Raw genomic sequence first — 14,720 nt, forward strand, 5'->3', positions numbered from 1 at the left:
CTACTCCAGAATACTGAAGGAGGCTGGAGAGGAAATTGCTGAGGACTTGACAGAAATCTTTGGATCCTCAGTCTTCAGGTGATGTCCCGGAGGACTGGAGAATAGCCAATATTGTTCCTCTGTTTAAGAAGGGTAGCAAGGATAATCCAGGGAACTACAGGCCGGTGAGCCTTACTTCAGTGGTAGGGAAATTACTGGAGAGAATTCTTCGAGACAGGATCTACTCCCATTTGGAAGCAAATGGACGTATTAGTGAGAGGCAGCATGGTTTTGTGAAGGGGAGTTCGTGTCTCACTAACTTGAGTTTTTCGAGGAGGTATCTCACTAACTCGAGGAGGTCACAAAGATGATTGATGCAGGTAGGGCAGTGGATTTTGTCTATATGGACTTCAGTAAGGCCTTTGACAAGGTCCCTCATGGTAGACTAGTACAAAAGGTGAAGTCACACGGGATCAGGGGTGAGCTGGCAGGGTGGATACAGAACTGGCTAGGTCATAGAAGGCAGAGAGTAACAATGGAAGGATGCTTTTCTAATTGGAGGGCTGTGACCAGTGGTGTTCCGCAGGGATCAGTGCTGGGACCTTTGCTGTTTGTAGTATATATAAATGATCTGGAGGAAAATGTAACTGGTCTGATTAGTAAGTTTGCAGACGACACAAAGGTTAGTGGAATTGCGGATAGCGATGAGGACTGTCAGAGGATACAGCAGGATTTAGATTGTTTGGAGACTTGGGCGGAGAGATGGAAGATGGAGTTTAATCCAGACAAATGTGAGGTAATGCATTTTGGAAGGTCTAATGCAGGTAGGCAATATACAGTGAATGGTAGAACCCTCAAGAGTATTGAAAGTCAGAGAGATCTAGGTGTACAGGCCCACAGGTCTCTGAAAGGGGCAACACAGGTGGAGAAGGTAGTCAAGAAGGCATACGGCATGCTTGCCTTCATTGGCCGGGGCATGGAGTATAAGAATTGGCAAGTCATGTTGCAGCTGTATAGAACCTTAGTTAGGCCACACTTGGGAGTATAGTGTTCAATTCTGGTCGCCACACTACCAGAAGGATGTGGAGGCTTTAGAGAGGGTGCAGAAGAGATTTACCAGAATGTTGCCTGGTATGGAGGGCATTAGCTATGAGGAGCGGTTGAATAAACTCGGTTTGTTCTCATGGAACGACGGAGGTTGAGGGCCGACCTGATAAGAGGTCTACAAAATTATGAGGGGCATAGACGGAGTGGATAGTCAGAGGCTTTTCCCCAGGGTAGAGGGGTCAATTACTAGGGGGCATAGGTTTAAGGTGAGAGGGGCAAGGTTTAGAGTAGATGTACGAGGCAAGTTTTTTTTTTTTTACACAGAGGGTAGTGGGTGCCTGGAACCCGCTACCGGAGGTGGTGGTGGAAACAGGGACGATATTGACATTTAAGGGGCATCTTAACAAATACATGAATAGGATGGGAATTGAGGGATACGGACCCAGGAAGTGTAGAAGATTGTAGTTTAGTCGGGCAGCATGGTCGGCACGGGCTTGGAGGGCCGAAGGGCCTGTTCCGGTGCTGTACATTTCTTTGTTCTTTGTTTGTTCTAGTCATTCCAATTTAAACATCTCTTCTAAAAAAAAAGGCAACTTCTGTAATTAATAAAATGGGAACAAAACTTAAAAATAAAAGTCCGTCATCTGTCAAGATAAGCAGGTAACACTGAAAGCTTCCATCGTCAAAATAAGGGAAATGACAATGAAAAAGGGACGGGTGGGGAACATTATTCATCTTTATGTCCACCAACAGCTCGAAGAGTTCAGAAGTCAGATGTAATGTAATGCTTCCTCTACCTCAAGTAGGTGAAAATCCAAACTAAGAAGCACTTTATCAACCTAATGTACACCGCCATCTATTCTGATAAACTGCAAGTGTTTTCCAGAACCTAAACTGTAAACAACTTTAATCTGTGCAGGAATGACCACAGGAAACAAAATTAGCACCCACACATTAGTTGTCTCAAATCAAAGGAGACATAGAATATACAGTGCAGAAGGAGGCCATTCGGCCCATCGAGTGTGCACCAACCCACTTAAGCCCTCACTTCCACCCTATCCCCGTAAACCAATAACCCCTCCTAACCTTTTTGGTCACTAAGGGCAATTTATCTTAGCCATCCACCTAACCTGCATATCTTTGGACATGTTGCATGTTGTCAATGGTATTTGAACATAGGAGGTCAACAAATTTTCTATTACTTACTAAAACCTAGCCTCTTTTTAGTGTAAACTGACAAAGCAATGAAAATGTCACTTCAGGGCCCATCTAAATCTCCAATTTATAATTCATGCAAAGTTCCTGAATTTTTGTAAAGGACCTGAATGAAGTAAATACTCTTGTGAAACTAATCCACAATATGTGGCAAATGTATTTGGACTTTCCTAGTTTTAGTTTAAATACATAACTTGTAGGATCACTGTGCAATTCTAGTTTTCAAATGCACTAAAATATTTTTACATCAGTAAACTTGCAGACCGGTTGTTATGTTATCCTGGTTATCTGTGTGTTATCCGAGGTGCAAATATTATAGATTTAAAGTCACGTTGTGCAACACCACTTTTACCATTTAACAGCTTTACTCGCTTCAGTTGGGGGTCACAAATACAAACAACTTGAAAAGGCACTCACTCACCATTACAGAACACTGAAAGCAGTTTTACAGCTCAACAAAAGACCACAGATGGTATAAAATAACAGAAACAGGCATTCAAAAAAAGTCTTAGTAATGATTGCCACTAAAAGGTTAAAAAATTCAAGTGCTTTTTCCATCCATATTTGTACAGTTTGAGGGGAAAGCATTTTCAACATTATAAGCAGCAAGACATTTTAATTTCTCCAATACATTTCGGGATTCATGCTTCATTGGATTTTTAAATCTAGTGTTAGAATTTTAGCCAATTCATAATTTTAATTAAAATAAGATTACTATTTTGTGCAGTTCAACATGATGTTAACCTACCGAAGCCAAACAGTTTACCAACAAAATACTTAAAGGAAGTAATCTTCCTGCTTAATATTTTGAAAATCCTTGTAATACAGTTACAAAATATATATACACATATATATATATATATATATATATATGCACACAGGAAAGCCTATTAACAAGGGTTTATTTTTAAACATTATGCTCATTTCCATAATCAAGCTTTGTTTAATGCATTCTCACTGCATTTCTACAGAACTTTATATTCAATGTACATTTTCCAATACCAACAGAAAAATATTTACAGGTAGCACAAAATAAAATGTGCATCACATATTGCTTGACATCTCCATTTTGATCTGACAGTGGCTGGCGTTTTATATAAACTGTACAAGAAAAGTAGAATATCCGCACCTAACTAGACCTCAATTCAAAACCTTTGGCAGTCTTTTCAAACACTTCTTTGTAAACAAACATAATTGAAAACATACTTTTAAAAATTCAAGCTGTTTGGAATGAGCAGCAAAATCCTTCAAAGTGTCATCGTTCCAAGATCCATCCAAATGAAAAAATTCAGTACCAGCATGATGAAACAGTTTCTTGTATATTTATGGGATAGTTAACATTTTCCCTATTTCACTAATTATTCAATCATCATCGTATCCTTGTAAAGAGATTCAGCACAGATATGGATTCCTGTAAATTAATTAAAAAGGAAAACATAAATTTCCACACTTATGGACTAACTTTCCTGCCCCCACCCCACCCTTCAAACATTTTAATTATCTCACATTTATTATTGCTTCACTGGCCCAATATTCAGTATGCCTTTTACGATATGTTTTTCTGTGTAGATCAACTGTCACTAGTATATGAAATATTTGTTTAATGTAAAGCATTGTACTACTTCAGGATGATATCGTCCTTTACTTGCGCACACACAAATACATTCCATTTTATACAGAACATTTATAAGTTCAGCAGATGATTCCAGTAATTTTAGAAAACCATCATCACCAGCATTCAAAGTACCTGGACATCAAGTTAGCTTAATTAGCAGACGTGATTTGGCCAGTTTGTATTTGTCCAGAAGATTATTTGTCATCTCGAAGACCCCAAAGATGAAGATTTGTGGCACAGTCCCTGTGCAATTTGAAAGCAGTTGAGAGACACCGAACTATGTGGTCTAGTTGAATTTTATTGAGTTGATTGTATGTAAAACTATCAGAGACAAAGTGGCAATTTATAGAAGAGGTTCTCAACCATTTTGCTTCCAAAGCAAAGTGTTACAAAAATTCCATGCAACACAAGTATCTTTTCTGTATAAAAATTAAATCAGTTATAAAATTAAACATATTATTTTTGATTTACTTAACATAAAACTAAATGGGATCAACACGTTCAGTGTTTGAAATTACAGCATACTGTCCAAAATCAGCCCCCAAAAAACAGATAAATGAATTAGAGTGAACTGGGTAATGGATGTCCTCACATGTCTGACTTCAGTGCAAAACATCAATTACTTTTCTGGCATTTCCCAAAGGATTGCCACCTTGACCTTGTGATAGAACATGGATAGTTTGTGGGAGCTCCAGAGCAGTTAATATTTAAAACATCCCATTCATCCTGGTGACTATACAGCACCCACCAGATGTTTGAATATTCCCAGTACTCATCTGTTTTATGTCAAATCAAGAAGGAACTCTGATTGGACAATGTTACTATCAAAGTATTTAGGTATGAGGTACTTCCCCCTGCCCCACCCCCTCACCAGCCCTATTAATAGTAAAACCGTTTTATTAGTGTTAACATATTTGATTTCACTTGAAGTTCATGCTATTTTTAATCCTTTCCATCATCAGCTACAGCAGGACAGAGCCCGATGTTCCTATGGCACTGCTTACCCTTCCAGGGAAGGCGTAGGTGGCCAACAGTAAGTGGGTGAGGATGTCCAGATGGGGGCTGCTTCAACAATATGGTGTACAAAAACCTAGATTGAAGCAACATCGCTGTTGTGGAGAAAGAAGTCTCAATCGAGCGAGTGGAGTCTTTGTAAAGGCATAGACGGTGATGGCTCCTGTTCTCTTCCCCCCCCTCTCCTCCCATCCCCCCCTCCTCCCCCCCTACCCCCCCCAGCTTGCCATCAAGCTGACGAGAAAAGGTCAAAAGTAAATCAGAAAACATTGACCAATTGGGAGACTTGAAGAGAGCTCTGTTATTGGTGAATAAAACTAATTAAGAGTGAATTAGTAACATGACATTGTCACAGTACCGACCAACTGTGAAGGAACTACGCTGAAAGGAACAGGTAACCACATGAGTGGACCAGATCACAATATGCCTGATAAATGCCTTAAAAGTAGCATGCAGTTTAGTATCCAACAACTTGGTGTGGAAAGCAATTCCGAATGGGAGAGCATTATTACGCAAACAAATAGCAAAATGCATTGAGAATAAAGTGGAGTCTTTTGCTCCCCAGGCAAATCTGACATGATTTGTGATTAGGTTATTTTGGGTGTCAAGTAGATGGTTTTTGTAGATTAGTGATTGGTTGTAGGAGATGCCAAGCAAGTAGGATGAATATCACCTTTTAAAAAGTTAATCATTTACGATAAGTCTACAAAAGGTACTGGATCTGTGCTAATGAAAAATAGAGGACACTACTTTTGTAGTACTTGAAGATGCCACCTCAAACAGTACTGCCATAAGTAACTACCCTCAGGATGAGGGTTTCTATAGGACAGTGCACATTATCCAAGCATAGGTGCTAGAAAATACTTTTTGTTTGTTGATTGATGAGAACCATCTGATGTCAGGAGAATAGTCTCGACCCCATCGCATTGAGCGGTTTGTGTCATGATATCTAGGGTCTTATATCAGGTTGTGGTCATTATTAGATGGACAACTTTGTAACTGTCTTTGTCAAATTGTAAGTAACCCCCATCTGCATGGCACCTATTATAAACCCCAATGTAGAGAGCTTGGTTTCACTAGGATGCTTATTGCAATCTGGGCCGGGATTCTCCCCTACCCGGCGGGGCGGGGGGGGTCCCAGCGGGATGGAATGGCGGGAACCACTCCGGCGTCGGGCCACCCCAAAGGTACGGATTTCTCTGCACCTTCAGGGGCCAAGCCCTCACCTTGAGGGGCCAGGCTCGCGCCGGAGTGGTCGGCGCCGGCTGGCGGGAAAGGCCTTTGGCGCCACGCCAGCCGGGGCCGAAGGGACTTTGCCGGCCGGCGGAAGTCCGCACATGCGCGGGAGTGTCTGCGGCTGCTGACGTCATCCCCGCGCATGCGCGCGGGGGTCACTTCCGCATCGGCCATCGCGGAGGCTGTGGCCGAGGCGGAAGGAAAAGAGTGCCCCCCAGGCACAGGCCCGCCCGCGGATCAGTGGGCCCGATCGCAGGCCAGGCCACCAGGGGGGCACCCCCTGGGGTCAGATCGCCCCGTGCCCTCCCCAGGAACCCGGAGCCCGCCCGCGCCGCCAGTCCCACAGGTAAGGGAGGTGGTTTGATTCACGCCGGCGGGGCAGGCATTACAGCAGCGGGACTTCGGCCCATCGCAGGCCGGAAAATCACCAGGGGGGGGGGGGGGGGGGCCGACCAGCACGGCGCTATTTCCGCCCCCACCGAATTTTCAGCGCAGAGAATTCAGTGGCCGGTGGGGGCGGGATTCACGCCGCCATCCGTCGATTCTCCGATCCAGCGGGGGAGTCGGAGAATCCCGCCCCTGGAATCCACAATGACATCACAATGATAAGTGGATAAGAAGCAATTGTATTTAAGATGCCACTATGGATATAAGTATTCTATTCCCCAACCACAAAGCAAGGCAGATTATCTTTCCTAGCTTCTACAAATATTGCATTACAACTGGCTGTGGGTGATCTGACAGATTGGTACACAATCAAACTCTGCTCTTTTTGAATCCCTCCTCCGATTCTGTGGGAGGAAGTGCAGGTCTGCTCCACCCTAAAGCTGTCTCAATGAATTAAGGAACTATTCAAGGGGGAGAACTGCAAGAACAAATTACATCTATAGTACTGTAGGAAAAATTCCAATGTTGCAATAAACTACCACAGACCAGCAAATCCTACACAGCATGATTCTATAATGAATCAAACATGTAATACACAGATTCTTTAACTGCAATCAAAGATTCCTGTGACATCTATATCACCACAGCTACCTCGAATACCATACCTTAGTTGAACGAGTTTTACTAAAAACATTCCAGAATCGGAGTGTTTCGTCTCCAGCTCCGGTTACTATGGCTTCTCCATCTGGTGACATTGCCTGGAGATAAAAAAGATCCAAGACAATCAGTGCATTTACAATGTTTTGTTTGAACAGTACATTTCTTTTTAGCTTTAAAGGAAAAAAGCCTATTTTCTACAAGATCTGCTTTTGCTATCTGCTCACTTAATTCCTTTCCCAATAGAGAAAGGGTTGATGGGAGACTCATTTGACTAATATTGCTCAAATGAGAAGTCTGCGAGATAGGACACTGACCTTCTTAAACAAACCTACATTCACCTATCTAGTGCATTCCTAGGGGTGCACATCTCCAAAAATCTGTCCTGGTCCACCCACGTCAACGCTACCACCAAGAAGGCACAACAGCGCCTATACTTCCTCAGGAAACTAAGGAAATTCGGCATGTCCACATTAACCCTTACCAACTTTTACAGATGGACCATAGAAAGCATCCTATCGGGCTGCATCACAGCCTGGTATGGCAACTGCTCGGCCCAGGACCGCAAGAAACTTCAGAGAGTCGTGAACACCGCCCAGTCTATCACACAAACCTGCCTCCCATCCATTGACTCCATCTACACCTCCCGCTGCCTGGGGAAAGCAGGCAGCATAATCAAAGATCCCTCCCACCCGGCTTACTCACTCTTCCAACTTCTTCCATTGGGCAGGAGATACAGAAGTCTGAGAACACGCACGAACAGACTCAAAAACAGCTTCTTCCCCACTGTCACCAGACTTCTAAATGACCCTCTTATGGACTGACTTCATTAACACTACACCCTGTATGCTTCATCCGATGCCAGTGCTTATGTAGTTACATTGTATATGTTGTGTTGCCCTATTATGTATTTTCTTTTATTCCCTTTTCTTCTCATGTACTTAATGATCTGTTGAGCTGCTTGCAGAAAAATGCTTTTCACCGTACCTCGGTACACGTGACAATAAACAAATCCAATCCAAATTCAATCCAATCTATTGTGATTCATAAAAATATATAAGAGTGTAGACTCACAACTATTTTGAGGCTATTGTACAAATGGTACTTGTAAGAGAAAGAGAAACACAGGTATACAAAGTTTTTTAAATCACAATTCTGAAAAGGCTTCATCTCCTGAGTACATAGTGACTAGTCAATGTAGGCTGGAGTCCACCCTTCTGACAACAGTTTCCCTGATTACAAATCAACAGTTGAGGTTGATTATTTGATTTTGGATTCTGATATTTTTGTCTTGAGAGCTGTGCTGGTCTGTTCGTTGCAGGGAACTCCCCTATTCCAGTATACAGACCAGCAAGCACAAGCTACAATGTTTAGGATTGTAAGACTATTCATGCACCTGGTGGTCTCCTAGACAGCAGCTCAGAATGGCTGGGTACAGAGACACAGCCAAAGTGAGTGTTGGCCACAGTGCAACTACCTGGTTTGGAAGGATGAAATCTGTGGAGCTTATGTAGTGTGTGGTAGGAGCAATTTGCAGCAAATGAAATATATGATCTTTAGTAGACCGTCTTGCATTTTGCAATAAGAGATGATGTTTCAGATCTGGCTCCAGACCTCCGCTCATTACTCCCCCGTTTACAAAAGTCATCTTATATCTCTAGGCTTTCTGCTGAGTCCTTGGTTCTGGTGGTATTCATAGTGCACAGCATGGAGAGACAGCCTGGGGAGTGGAGGTGAAGTTCCAGGAAACTAGCATAGGTATTACATAGTTCTTTGACGTAGTGTTACAACTAGAGATAGTTGTATGCACCTTGCTGGAAGAAGTAATATTTCTTCTAGGCAAATGTTTTTCTTGGTTCAAAGCCTTGGGCATATAATTTCCTTACATTCAAGTTCAATATTCTAGGACTGAAAAGGATGAACGAGATTTGTGGCGAAAGAGGAATCTGTTTTAGGAAAGGAGGGCTCCAGCCGACACTGACCTGTCCATACATACTCTGGAGAAGGAACTACTTTCATAGTGCTCTTTACCAAAGCCCCTCATTTCATGGCCTAGATTAAGTAGTTGGCACCGAGTCTGTAGGGTTAGTTCGTTGATGTTCTAGATATCCAACCCAGTGTCACATTTAAAAAAAATTAATTTAGACTACCCAATTATTATTATTATTTTTTCCAAGGGGCAATTTAGCATGGCCAATCCACCTAACCTGCACATCTTTGGGTTGTGGGGGTGAAACCCACGCAGACATGGGGAGAATGTGCAAACTCCACACGGACAGTGACCTCAGCGCCGTAGTCCTAGTGCTAACCACTGCGCCACTTGCCGTGCTACCCAGTGTGACATTGGCTGGCATACCCAAAACTGCCCTGTGCAGATCTTTTGTCCGCTGATGCCGTGTTTGTATTATTGCATGAAAACTAAGTGATATTACTGAACAGAGATCAAATTAATGAGCTACAATTAACAACAGTTCTTTTGTCAACAATAGTTCCAAATTAACATCTGAAACTACCTTAAGCTTTATGTCAACATTAGCAAAACGGAGTACACTCATGCAGTTATCTTGAAAGAGTCAATCAGCCTTGTAGCATTTTAAGCATTAAACACGTGTAGATTAGGTAGAGCCAAAAATGTTGTAACTTGAATTGTTGCTTTATACAAAATGAATGTGAAAAACATAATGAGTAACTCACCAAGTATAGCACTCTGTATGAATGTCCAGTCAGTTTGGCTACTTGTGTTAATGATGGATACTTCCACACTAGGATCTGATTTTGTGAATATCCATGTGTACTGACCTACAAGTAATAAGAATCGTCTCAGTAATACATTTTTTAATTAAAAGTACATAAAACCTCAAGTGGTGCCACGTAAAATGTATGAATGAAAAAAAGGTTAATGAATTGTGCACCAGTCATTATTACTGTAACATATTGTTACACAGCTGCACCAAAATTTTCCAATGCTACTGTGTAATTCCTACATTTAATGCTGGAGTTGTTAGTGCTTAACCCCAACAAAGTCCTCTTCTTAATCACCATAAAATCTGCAAATCGTATTACCCATCATTGTCTCACCAGTTATGTATTCATAGAATCCCTACAGTGAAGTAGGCCATTCAGCCCATCGGATCTGCACCAACCCTCCGAAAAAGGGTTCTCAGTATGTGCTCATCACTGACATAGCCAGCATTAATTGTCACCCCTAGATTTGGCAAACTAAATGATTTGTTAAACAAGTGTTGTCAGAGTTAACCACACTGTTTTGGGTTTGGAGTGACAGATCAGCTAGACCAGGTAAGGATGGCAAACCTTCTTCTAAAAAGATATTTGTAAACTTCTTGGGATTAAGACAATTCAATAGCTTAGCTTTTACCGATACCAGATGCACCAAAAAAATGAATTACTTTGTACTTACTAGTTCATTCGCGTGTTTAGACCAGGCAAGGTTGCACACCTGGGAACCTGTGTCAATGCACTGCAAAGGCTGAGACGTAAGAGTATTCCAGAAACGGATGCACCGATCAGCAGTTCCACCACCTGATGCAAGGAGACCGTGCTGATGGGGGGACCAGGCAATAGCTTTCACTGCTGCAAGATGCTCTGTATACTGTTGCACTGGCCCTGAACTGGAGTTGTTCCACACCAAAAGCTAAACAATTATAAGTCATATGCAAAGGAATCAGAATTTGGAACATGAAGTACAATCTATTTTGTCTTAAATAATTTTTGAATCCTAAGATTTAAGTGAATCAAGGTATAACAGATTTCGCGGTAGCGGCCATGACCTGCTAGGTCACGTGAACGGCAACTCCCGCCGGGATCGGTGTTTCGGGCCGCTAAAAGGAGTGGCGGCGGCAGTTAACAGGAGGGACCGGCATGGGAACAGACGTGGGAGAGCCCCCCCCCCTGCTGGTGGATGGAGAAGATCAGGAGCAGAGCAGGCAGGCGCGCGACCCCGGGGAAGAAGGTCGAGAAGGTCCGGGAGGACAAAATGGCGGTCGGAGAGGATCGGGAGGTGTGGGCCCAGTGGGCCAGAGAACAGCAGGAGCTCCTGAAAAACTGCTTCATGGGAGCTGAAACGGAGATGCTCGTCTCCATGGAGAGAATTGTGGTGACCCAGAAGGCGCAGGAGAAGGAGATCAAGGAGGTGAGGAGGAAGGTGGCGGAGAACGAGGACGAGGTCCTGGGCCTGGCGGTGAAAGTGGAGGCACATGAGACGCTCCATAAGAGATGGCAGGAGAGGCTGGATGACCATGAGTGCAGGTCTCGGAGCCACAATCTGCGGATCCTGGGCCTTCCTGAAGGAGCGGAGGGGGCGGACGCGAGCACGTACGTGGCCACAGTGCTGGGCACGCTGATGGGTGCGGGGGCCTTCCCACGGCCCTTGGAGCGCCCAGGGTTCTCGCCAGAAAGCAGAGGGTAAATGAGCCACCGAGAGCGATGGTGATACAGGTTCAGCGCTTGGCAGACCGGGAGCGAGTCCTGTGGTGGGCGAAGAAAGAGCGGAGCAGTAAGTGGGAGAATGGCGAGATCCGAATGTACCAAGACCTGGGAGCTGAGCTGGCGAGAAGGCATGCAGGTTTTAACTGGGCGAAGGCCGTCCTCCACAGTAAAGAGGTGAGGTCTGGGCTCCTGCACCCGGCGAGACTGTGGGTAACATACCAGGACAGGCACCACTATTTTGATACCCCAGACGAGGCGTGGTCGTTCATCAGGCAAGAGGAGCTGGACCTGAACTAAGGGACTGCTGTATGGGGGTGAAATGTGCGGGTGGGGAAGGATCGAGGGGAGGACGGTAAAGCATAGGTTTATGGGCATGTCTGCCCTAGTTTGGTTGGGGGTTCTGTTGTTTGTTTTGCTTGTTTTCCAGGTGTTTTGTTTTCCAGGTGTGCGGTGCTAGGGGGTGGGAAACGCGCAGGACGGGGTGTCCGGAGCACGGGGAGGTCCCAGATGGCGCTTGCCCCTCTACCCTGCGGGGGAGGGGGGGTAGGGCGGCCCAAAGGAGGCAACAAGTTAATGATTGGTATATAGAGGCGGGAGCGGCCAGGGTCAGCATGGGTGAGCTGACTCACGGAAGCACAATGGGGGGGAAACCAGATCTAAGCGGATGCTTGGCAGGGGAGGGGGGTTTTGGGGGGGGCGGGGGGAGGGGTGCTGCTTTGCTGACTGAAGGGGAGCCAGGCGAGGGGTACGGATGGAGAGTCGGGTGAGGGGGCCGCTGGGGCAGAGCTGGAGGGGGAGGCAGGGGCACGCGGTTGGTCCGAAAAAGGGAGATGGCTAGTCCTCGGGATGGGGGGGGGGGGGTTACCCCCCGACCAGGCTGATCACGTGGAACGGGAGGGGCCTGAATGGGCCGGTCAAGCGGTCCCGCGTGTTCTCGCATTTAAAGGGGTTGAAGGCGGACATTGACCATGTTGCAAGAGACGCACTTAAAGCTCGCGGATCACTTCCGGTTGCGGCCATGCCTAGATAGGTCGCACGTTCGGCAGCTCCCGCCGGGAACGGACTTTTGGGCTCTCTAGAGGGGCCCCAACGGAACCTGTCCGACGGCTTCCAGTGTGGGAAGGTGACAGCAGGGTCCCCCCGACAGTATATGGATTGGACCAGGAGTGGAGCGGTGAAAAAAGGGATCTTGGAGCAGCGAAAAGTGAGAGGGAGAAAAAGCAAGATGGCGGCGGGTGGAGACCAAGCAGCATGGGCGCAGTGGTGGCAGGAGCAGCAGGGGTTTCTTAAACGCTGCTTTGAGGAGCTGAAAACCGAAATGCTGGCGCCAATGAAGGCGGCGATTGAGAAGCTAGTGGTGACCCAGAAGGCCCAAGGGGCGGTGATCCGAGAGGTGCGGCAAAAAGCCGCGGAGAACGGGGATGAGATCTTGGGCCTGGCGGTGAAGGTGGAGGCACACGAGGCGCTGCACAAGAGGTGGGCGGAAAGATTTGAGGACCTGGAGAATAGGTCGAGGAGGAAGAATCTTCGGATTCTGGGTCTCCCCGAGGGAGTGGAGGGGCCCGTTGCCGGGGCATATGTGAGCACGATGCTCAATTCGCTGATGGGCGCGGGAGCCTTCCCGAGGCCCCTGGAGCTGGATGGGGCACACGGGGTCCTGGCAGGGAGACCCAAGGCCAACGAGCCGCCACGGGCTGTCGTGGTGAGGTTTCACCGCTTTATGGACGGAGAGTGTGTCTTGAGATGGGCCAAGGAGGAGCGGAGCAGCAGGTGGGAGAACACGGAGATCCGAATCTACCGGGGCTGGGGTGCGGAGGTGGCCGAGAGGAGAGCTGGCTTTAATCGGGTTAGGGCGGTGCTCCATCGGAGGGGGGTGGGGTTCAGTATGCTGCGGCCGGCGCGATTGTGGGTCGCGTTCCGGGATCGGCGCCGCTGTTTCGGGATGCCTGAGGAGGCTTGGAGTTTTATACAGACTGAAAAGTTGGACTCAAATTGAGGGTTTGTTGTTGTGGGCGGGATGTTTGCTGTTTATATGGTTTTAACTACGTGTAGGGAATGTTCCCTTGGTTGAATGCTGGATGAGGATGGGTGAAGGGATTTGATGGGGGGGACTGTGGGAGAGTGTGGGCGTCGGTGTTGGAGGGAGGAGAGGCTCGGGGATGGGGAATTGAGATAGGGCCGCGAAAGGAGCTGCGCCAGAGGGGGCGGGGCCGGCTCGGGAAAGACGGAGGTGGGGGTCGGGGGGGGGGGGGTCGATGGGAAGGCGGAAGAGGCCGGGGTCAGCAGGAGTCAGCTGACTTATCGGAGTGTTATGGGGGGAGCAAAAGAGCTGGATATGGATCTAGCGGGGGGAGGGGGGAGTGGGGGGGGGGGGGAGAAGGGGGGTGTTAATCCCGAGGGTGGAGGGGGTAGAATACTCAGCCACTGCGGTCTCGGAGTATTGAGAATTATATGGGAGCGAATGACACAGGAGAAGTGACGGTGGCAGTGGTTTGGGAGGCTCTGAAAGCGGTCATTAGGGGAGAGTTAATCTCCAATAGGTCCCATAGAGAGAAGGAGAGGGCGGAGAGGGACAGACTGGTGGGAGAGATACTCAGGGTAGATAGGAGGTACGCGGAGGCCCCAGAGGGGGGCTGTTGAACGATCGCCAGAAATTATAGGTGGAGTTCGACCTGCTGTCCACGGGAAAGGCGGAGGCGCAGCTGAGGAAAGCGAAGGGGACAGTTTATGAGTATGGGGAGAAGGCGAGTAGGATGCTGGTGCACCAGCTGCTCAGGAGGGAGGTTGCCAGAGAGATTGGGGGAGTGTGGGATAGGGAAGGCAACATGGTGCTGAGCCCAGAGAGGGTCAATGAAGTCTTCAGGGTGGTCTACGGAAGGTTATACAAGTCGGACCCCCCCCCCACCCAGGAGGGGGTAGGGATGAGGCGGTTCATGGACTGGTTGAGGTTCCCAAGGGTGGAGGCAGAGTGGGTGCAGGGACTGGGGGCCCCGATTGGGTTGGAGGAGGTAGTCAAGGGGCTGGCAGGCATGCAGACGGGCCCCTGGGCCCAGACGACTTCCCCGTAGAATTTTATAAGAAGTTCTCGGAGCTGTTGAGCCCGCTCCTGATGAGAACCTTTAAT

At 46.9% G+C, this 14,720-nt stretch overlaps 1 protein-coding gene across 2 annotated transcripts in view; it reads right to left on the bottom strand.

Moving 5' to 3' along the window:
* Positions 1 to 2,587: 2,587 nt before the first annotated feature.
* Positions 2,588 to 14,720, bottom strand: part of fzr1a (fizzy/cell division cycle 20 related 1a) — a 72,503-nt gene continuing 60,370 nt past the window's right edge. For both annotated transcript variants that reach the window (XM_072482530.1, XM_072482531.1), the window contains 4 exons: positions 10,569 to 10,802; positions 9,845 to 9,949; positions 7,159 to 7,251; positions 2,588 to 3,652 (listed from right to left, as the gene is read on the bottom strand). In XM_072482530.1, the coding sequence (XP_072338631.1) occupies positions 3,611 to 3,652; positions 7,159 to 7,251; positions 9,845 to 9,949; positions 10,569 to 10,802 (474 nt within the window). In that variant the 3' untranslated portion in view covers positions 2,588 to 3,610. The remainder of the gene's footprint in view (positions 3,653 to 7,158; positions 7,252 to 9,844; positions 9,950 to 10,568; positions 10,803 to 14,720) is intronic.

This window comes from Scyliorhinus torazame, chromosome 18 (genome assembly GCF_047496885.1).
Source record: "Scyliorhinus torazame isolate Kashiwa2021f chromosome 18, sScyTor2.1, whole genome shotgun sequence".
Classification (NCBI taxonomy): domain Eukaryota; kingdom Metazoa; phylum Chordata; class Chondrichthyes; order Carcharhiniformes; family Scyliorhinidae; genus Scyliorhinus; species Scyliorhinus torazame.